This window comes from Colossoma macropomum, unplaced genomic scaffold, assembly GCF_904425465.1.
Source record: "Colossoma macropomum unplaced genomic scaffold, Colossoma_macropomum, whole genome shotgun sequence".
In the NCBI taxonomy this organism is placed as follows: domain Eukaryota; kingdom Metazoa; phylum Chordata; class Actinopteri; order Characiformes; family Serrasalmidae; genus Colossoma; species Colossoma macropomum.
Genome location: NW_023494802.1, coordinates 22,836,348 through 22,844,462, shown reverse-complemented (window position 1 = coordinate 22,844,462; position 8,115 = coordinate 22,836,348). Strand labels below are relative to the sequence as shown.

The window sequence follows — 8,115 nt, the reverse complement described above, 5'->3', positions numbered from 1 at the left end:
GTCTGTATAAGGAGAGGGCGTACAATAAAAGCACACATGCATCTACACTGCAGGCATTTTTTTTTCCCTCCCTCACTGCCTGTGCTGCTGTTTTACTGCTGTATTAGCCAGTAGTGTCCTCTGATTGGCTGAGAGGCTCCTCTGCAATGTAGGGCCTCTTCTTTAAATGGGATGCCTATCAAAGACCCCCCCTCCCACCACATACACTGGTTTGCATGGATGACATACTGCAAAGGGAGGGCTGCTGAGCTCTGCAATATTAGGCGCAGTACAGGAAAAAAAGGAAGACGAAGACTAAGAATGGGTTGGCATGTCCTGGGATGAAATACAGAGAACATAACGAATAGTACAAAAGGGAGGAAAGAGGAAGAATACAGATTTGTAAGTACTGCAAACAGTGTGGTTCAAGGTGGTTAAGAATTGCCCCTTAAAAACATAGGCGCACAGGGGTGTGAGAAAGCCCCTTGATTTGTTACATTTCCCTGATGCTTGGCTCATTGCAGGGCAGTTAATCTGTTCTGCTGCAGTGTGTTGAGTGTGCAGTTTTATTTCTCCAAGAGCTGGAGGGTGGAGGGGGTGGAGGGGGTGTTTGAATGCAGTGATGCCAAGAATGAAGATCCATGTTGGTAAACTGAAGCAGATGCACTGTGGGGAACCAGAGCTTTTATTCATATCAATTATTAGCTCTTTCAAGAGATCTTAGCTGAGGAAGATCATAAATGATGAAGGTGCCCTACTGAAGACTCACAATTATTGTTATTTCAATAATAATAATAATAATAATAATAATAATAATAATAATAATAATACCAGACATTTATATGGTCTATTTCATATAAATGCAAATACAAGAAAGAAAAAACAGATAGTTGACATAAAAAAAATATTGTTTATTTTTAACGACTGCTCAAATTGCTGCACAAGTACATCAAAACACATAGTGAAGGTGGCAAAAAAAACAACAAATCAAACCAAGCAATTATGAACTGTGAGTAGGCAACAACACAAAAAAGTGCAACAAAGGGTTCCTTGCACAGCGCCATAGAATAAGTACTTTCGGATATCTGGAGAACCATGTTTAAAGGCTTGAAGAACAGTTACATAATACAAAGGTTCTTTACAAATTTAAGGCTTCTTAAGAACCTTTACATTGTGTGAAGGGTCGTTCAATTTTTAAAAAGTTTGGGGTATCAAAAGTTGGTTTTTATATGCAAAGAACCCTTTCTAGAACATTTACTTTTAAGAGAAAATATGTCTACAATTGCTTTAGACTGCTGAAAAGTGAAATGAATTATATATATATTTTTTTTGCATAGAAACAAAGCATTGCTTGCCAAGGTTTATGTTTGTTGATTAGTTCGTCTGCATTAGATTATCTTGATTTGGTACATAATATGTCTGGCACTAAGAACCCTGCAAAGACAATTTCATACCATGCAAAATTTTCCACACATGCACTCTAATCATAAATACAAGCAAAGGTGAAAGGAGGAACAGACAAATCTAAAAAACAATATAAATGTATACATAATGTTACAATTTTCATGATAACATAAGTTCTTACTCGACTGTGAATTATGACAAATGAGGCTACTGTTCAATATAACAAGCTAGTAAATATTATAGAATTCTAAATTAAAATAACCAGGCATGTATTTTGTGCTGACCAAAGACAGGACATAGCACTGAGCAAACAAATTAAACATGCACACATAAAATCACCCCTGCATACAAAGAAAACACTGGTGATTGTAAATAATTAAAATTGACTTTTTTGAAAAAAAGAAAAGAACTATAGTACATTGAAGATCACTGGCCTTGTGCATACCTTCTACTACACTGATCCTATCCAACTCTGATTTTTGCTTTCATCTACGTTTCTCTTTGAAACAAACACCAAGATAGCTTAAAGGTAATGTGCAAATGATAGCACTAATGGCCACTTTGAGTGTTGCCAGATTATTTCTCAATATCGCATTATTATAACCAGTATTGCACATTTACAAAGCAAAATGTCACATTTACTTCATCATGTCCTTTGCAATATGCTTTATAAATCAACTACTTTGTATAATCTCCCTCAAGACGGGTATAATACTATTATGAGTTGAATGGACGCTCCTAGGCGATTTTCATTTGAGCAATATACCTTCTACCAGCACATCAAAATCAGGTAATCAAGGAAATTCGGGTAATCATGGCTCATGATGCTTAGGAGCTGGATTGAGATAAAATCTTAAGGGTAGGGAAAGTGACAAAGGAACAAGCAGATACATATGCCTTATCATCTGAGTTTTTAAACAAGAACCCAAAGCAAATTAATCTCTTTATTACTATGCTGTGTAGGGCAGGCTTTTCCAGAGGTGTTCTACACCTAGGAAATGTCAGTGATGCTTTGTTTTAGATGAAACCTCCTCGTAGCATAATCTGGGCAACAGTCTTTTTGCTGAAGACCATTGTGAGATTTTGGTATAATTTGCTACTATTCACTTTAACAGTTACTACCAAACTCCATTATACCAAATTCAAAGCTATTCTTTATGATGTGTAGAGACTTTAGCACAAATGATCTGAAATTGAATCATTGCTACTTTTCCACCCCAGAAAATGCTACTTCTATCAGTAACTGCATTGCATCAATGCTGCCACATGCCCCCAAAATGACACAAAGAGTACCTCCTGACCCCAAGCCTGTTAACCCCAAATTTAATACTCAAATCTTACTTAGTATGTATCATAAGGATTTCTTTTGCTTTTTACTGACGAGAGACCAAAGCATAATTAAATTATATTGTAGTTGCATGTCAATTCCAAGTAACTGCAATAGTTCTTACTATATTTATTTTGTTGTGAATACAAAGACCCAAGAAAGCACCTTAAATGCCTTGTACCTGAACCGCTATTTAATCAGGTTTAATTACAGCACCAATCAAAAAGTTGAACAAACATTTGGCCTCTTCAGTCTTCAGCTAATTTGAAGAACAAAGTTCTAGATGGTTCCAGATGCCTCCTTGATGCCCCCAGCCAATCACAGGGGATTGTACAATTCCATCACTAGCACTCTTGATTAAACATAATGAAGCATTGATTAGCCAAACCAAGTGCTGGATGATAACTACAAATAAAACTGGGCTTCCTCAAGAAGGGGATTGAAAATGGTTAAATAAACACTGACATAGGTAAAATCACTACTTATTGTAATAAGTGTTACTTTAAATTAACTTACCTTGACTTTAAAATGTTAAGCCATTTTCTCTGTCAATGGTTATGTCTCAACTTAGTGAGAGAAAATAAGAGTTGGTAAGCATGTTATGCAAAAATGTTGGAATTGAGCACAATAGACTAAACAGCCTAACAGATTTTTTGTTTGTTTTTCTTGTAGTTTTATTGTATTGTATTTATTGTATTTGTATTGTATTGTTTTTCTTAAGTTCCACTATACTTGTTCTAAATAGTAAAATAATATTAAATGTGTACCATTATAAGAAGATAAGCCATTACTTTCGGGTGATGGTGATATGTCAGCTTGAAGAAAGAAAAGAAGAATTGGTTATAAATTCTAATTTGTATAACATAGCAGTGTAAAGTAGCATCATATGCATGATTTCAGAAGATGGTAAAGCTTCATGTTTCAATGGAGATGAGTCAACATGCAGTACATTCAAAGAGAGTGAACTATTTGTATTGTCTAAAACTGTCGAACATAGTTGGTCAAAGGCACAGCCTATAAGAGTAGTCAGATGTTTTTACATAAGACAGTATTGCATTCTTTACTTGAGAATTGTTTGCTAAAGTTTATCTTCTGCCTATCCAAAACAGCATCCACTTTCAACTGCACTAGTTACTTGTATCATCCTGAATTTAATACAAAAGTCTTCTTATACCTGGCTCAGTGTCTTCATTCATGTACACATTCAGGTCCATTGGTTCTTGTTTACATTCAATACTACTTTTCTCTGTAGTATGCAGGTTGTCTAGTGTTGTGTTTCTTAAATGTGATCCTGTAGAATGTCTAACCTGTAGTGTCATTGCTTCACTGAAGTCCTATTACACATACCCTCTTGTGATATCTAGGGGGGGTTAACCCCATAAAATCCCAGGCATATTACATACTAAGGGTTACTGTTCAGTAACTACAGGGAATTCAATGCAAACTAGCTGGATCATTCTTAGACTACAGAAGTGTGTAAATGGGTAATAAAGGTTTGGGCCTGCCAATGGGCCCTGGCCATTTAAGGGGTTAATTAGTTGATAAGGTAAATCTTTGGAGAAATCAATATGTCTGCAGAGCTTTTGTGACATGCTTTCCATTTCATTCTTCAAATCACATTTTAAAGCATCTTTCTTCACAGAGCCATGTTTCTCCTTCTTGTTGCTGACTAATAATTTGTAAGGAAATGTGTAGTAATGACACAGTGGAATGAGGAGTAGTGGAAGTTTTTCCATGAACTATTTTCTCCCCTTCTCTCTCTCTCTCTCTCTCTCTCTCTCTCTCTCCATGGAATTTCCATTGGAAAATATGTTATTGGACTGGAAGTAATTCATTTCCATTAATATGTCTTTTCTGCCTTACAATTAAGTAGGAGATAATCTAAGTAAATCTATAATTAAAATATTAAATGCAAATAAATACCTTTGAAGGATGTAAAACCTCCAGTCTCTTTAGGTGGAGAGACCTCTACTTGAAGTAAATGAAAAAGAAGGGTTAGCACTTAAATCTTTCAAAAGTGTGTGACATTTACATTTGCTAAGAAACTGTCATTACTTTATATCAAGATTTAAGCTAAATCTGTTAACCATTGTTTCTATAAATGAAACCTACATGCATATAAATAAAACAAATAAAAATGTCTTACCATTAATCTGATCATCAACTGCAGGTACTGCCTCATTAAGTAATGCTGTACTCTCATCACGTTCTAAATTAAAATATAATGGAGGAACAAATGTTAAAATACAGTGATAAGGAAGTAAGCAGAGTGAAAAGGTGCTCCAAATGACCTTTAAATGAGATGCACTCAAAAAATACGTAAGATCATGCTGGAACAATTGATGTAAGGTTTATTCTAAGTAGCACAAATGAATCAAACATACTGATGTTTTGGTACCAAAATGCCCTTCATCAGAGTTAAAAAAAAGCAAGGCAGGTCATCATAAAAGGCCTCACATCATCAGAGAGGCACAGGTGTCATGAACTGAGGTCCTCAGTAAAGCTGCTCTAAAGAACAATCCATCTACTAGACAATCTGTATGAATCTTTAGTTTTATGCTGTTGACATAACATTCCTTCCTCCAGTCATTTAAGGGATTAAACAAATTATGACTGTTAGTTCACTTTTTATGACATTCTTACAGCAATGTAAAATAATAATTGTAAAAGAAAATTTACCTTTAAGAGACTGTAATCCATCCTTCTCTTTCAGTGGTGATTTCTCAACTTGATTTGGTAAAAAAAGGAATTTGTATCAGTTCTTATATTGTACGCCTGTACTTGGCGTATTAAAAATGACAAAGATCTATTGCATTTATAGACTCTGCATAATGGTAATTGCAAATATTGTATTAAAATATGTATTGCAAATAAATACCTTTGAAAGATGTAAAGCCTCCAGCCTCTTTAGATGGAAGTCCCTCTTCTTGGAGCAAATGAAAAAGAAGAGTAAAAATGTATAACATTCTGAAGTGTGTACAATCCACACTAAGGAACTGTTTTTATTTAAGGTAAATCATTTAGCTACTGTTTACATAAAAGAAGCCTGCATTAATCAGAGTAGGCTGCCACTGCATCTCCACATGAAGTTGTCTTACCTTTAATCTGATCCTCAATGATAGGTGTTGCCTCATTAAGTATTGCTGTGCTCTCATCACGTTCTGAATTAAAATAATGGAAAGACAAATTTGGACAATAAATGTTTTAATGAAAAGGGAGCAAGTAGAAAGCACTTTATCAACAACAAGGAGGTCTGAAAGATACATACATAAAGTACAGTTTAATATTTATTTATAGGATATTTTATCAAATTATCTGGCCACAACGTGATTGTCACCTTTCAATTACAAAGCATTATGGATATTTTGTAAAATATTTGCAAATTTTTTTAAAACGTTTTAAGGTTTACATGATTTGCATATCATTGCATTCTATTTTTATTTACATTCTGCACAGTGTCCCAACTTTTTTGGAAATTGTAATTTATTTTTTAACCAACTATGAAATTAATTATATAATTACATTTGAATGCTATACAATGACAGTAATATCTCCTGATTTCTAATGGTTTACACTTAGAGCTAAGACATGTCACGCAATAATGAAACTATGGAAGTCACTGGGAATGGCAAAATTCAGTAAAGACATATCCAGTTTCCAATTCTCCAATGCTTTGATTGAAATTCTGCCTGATGGAAACTGAGTGATGTAGTTGTCCTCATTTAGAATTCCACACATTCCTATTTCCTGTCATTAAGCCATATCCTCTGCAATTACATGTTACCATATCTCACATAGCAGGCTTAGAGAAACACAGTCTGCTTGTACTGTAACTGTGTATGGCTACTGTAACTGTGTATGACTACTACAGGAAGCTATGATGTCCAGGGTTTTTTTTCTTGGAAGAAAAACAAACACACAGTGGCAAATTGTGCAACACAGTGCTTTTTACAGCAATTTTTTACAGCCTCTGACCGATTAAACTTTTAAAGTGGCACAAGACTACTAAATTAAAATTATTTCAAAACATTTGTCTGCCACAATATTGTTTTTATATCTGCAAGTAACTGCATATCTGTATGAAACTTTGGATTTATGCTGTTACACACAATGTATTTCTCTACTCCTTTTACCTTTCTTTTTTCTTTATTGCTCTTGTTGTACTCAGATTGCCCACTAGATGGAGCTCTGCCACTGCAAACTCTTTTTTGCCCATTTGACTCCTTTTTCCTGAAGTACTTTTTTTCTTATTTTGCGACTTGCATGTAATTTCAAAAAACAAAAGTGTATCACATTTCTCACGGACAAGACAAGTTTTTAACGTTTGAGACTCTTGGTTCTTGTGCTCCCTCTATTTTCTACTTGAAAAAAGCGACCCCATCTGTTACTATGGCTGCAGATCTGTATATATTTAATTTGGCACAGTTTGTAGTATTACAGTTACTAGTTGTTAAAGTGTGTCCATCATTATAGGTACAAATCTTCTGATTACAGAACTGAAAAATACATGTTCATTTTTACAGAATTTCCAAAAGACACTCACTCTCTGTGTAGACTAAGTGATTGGTAATGTAACCAATGTTACCAGATCTGGGTGTTGAGTCAGGTCATGTTGCTAAGTACAAGGATGAACTTCTGATGACTGGATTTGATGTACTAAAAAATCACTCTAAAATGGTAGCAAATTTAGTAAGTCGTTGTTGCATTATGACTTTGACTTTGATGATAGAAAACAAGATGTATACATCTCTCCATACCTCAATTATACATATTCAGACTGTTATTTGCCCATTGTAAATTTAAAATATAGAACATATAGTAGTTGCTTTATGAAAATGTCAATAGCTCCATAAGTTAGTGTTTAACATATTAACTGTATGCTTTTCAAGCTGTTGCTTTATTATTATTATAATTGTTGTTTTGTTGTTTTATTATTATTATTATTATTATTATTATTATTATTATTATTTTGTACTTTACTGATGGCCAGGTTTTATAGAGCAAAGGTAACTAGTCTAATGCTACTGCTTTGTGAAAACATCTTACATGATTAGGTTTGGCATCGTCTTGCTGAAATAAGCAAGGACTTTCCTGAAAAAGACATCATTGAGATGGCAGCATATGTTGCTCCAAAATCTGTTTCGCTCAGCATTAATGATGTCCTCACAGATGTGCAAGTCACCTATGCCATGTGCACTAATGCACCCCTATACCATCATGGATGCTGGCTTTTGAACTCTGCGCTAATAATAATCCAGATGGTCCCTCTCCTCTTTAGGCCGGAGGATGCAGCGTCCATGATTTCCAAAAATTACTTACATTTTTTAACGGGTCGGAGCACAGGACACTTCACCTCAGTCCATTTTAAATGAGCTTGGGCCCAGAGAAGGCAGGGATCCTGTTAA

General features: G+C 34.7%; 1 protein-coding gene across 4 annotated transcripts in view; it reads right to left on the bottom strand.

The window, feature by feature from the left end:
• Nucleotides 1–947: 947 nt before the first annotated feature.
• Nucleotides 948–8,115, bottom strand: part of LOC118822283 (Fc receptor-like protein 5) — a 44,549-nt gene continuing 37,381 nt past the window's right edge. The window contains exons 17-24 of one of the 4 annotated variants that reach the window (XM_036591224.1): nucleotides 5,809–5,871; nucleotides 5,589–5,636; nucleotides 5,390–5,437; nucleotides 4,857–4,919; nucleotides 4,634–4,681; nucleotides 3,478–3,525; nucleotides 3,227–3,276; nucleotides 948–3,062 (exon numbers count right to left, since the gene is read on the bottom strand). In XM_036591224.1, the coding sequence (XP_036447117.1) occupies nucleotides 3,266–3,276; nucleotides 3,478–3,525; nucleotides 4,634–4,681; nucleotides 4,857–4,919; nucleotides 5,390–5,437; nucleotides 5,589–5,636; nucleotides 5,809–5,871 (329 nt within the window). In that variant the 3' untranslated portion in view covers nucleotides 948–3,062; nucleotides 3,227–3,265. The remainder of the gene's footprint in view (nucleotides 3,063–3,226; nucleotides 3,277–3,477; nucleotides 3,526–4,633; nucleotides 4,682–4,856; nucleotides 4,920–5,389; nucleotides 5,438–5,588; nucleotides 5,637–5,808; nucleotides 5,872–8,115) is intronic. The other 3 variants (XM_036591225.1, XM_036591227.1, XM_036591228.1) reach the window with 3 other exon arrangements.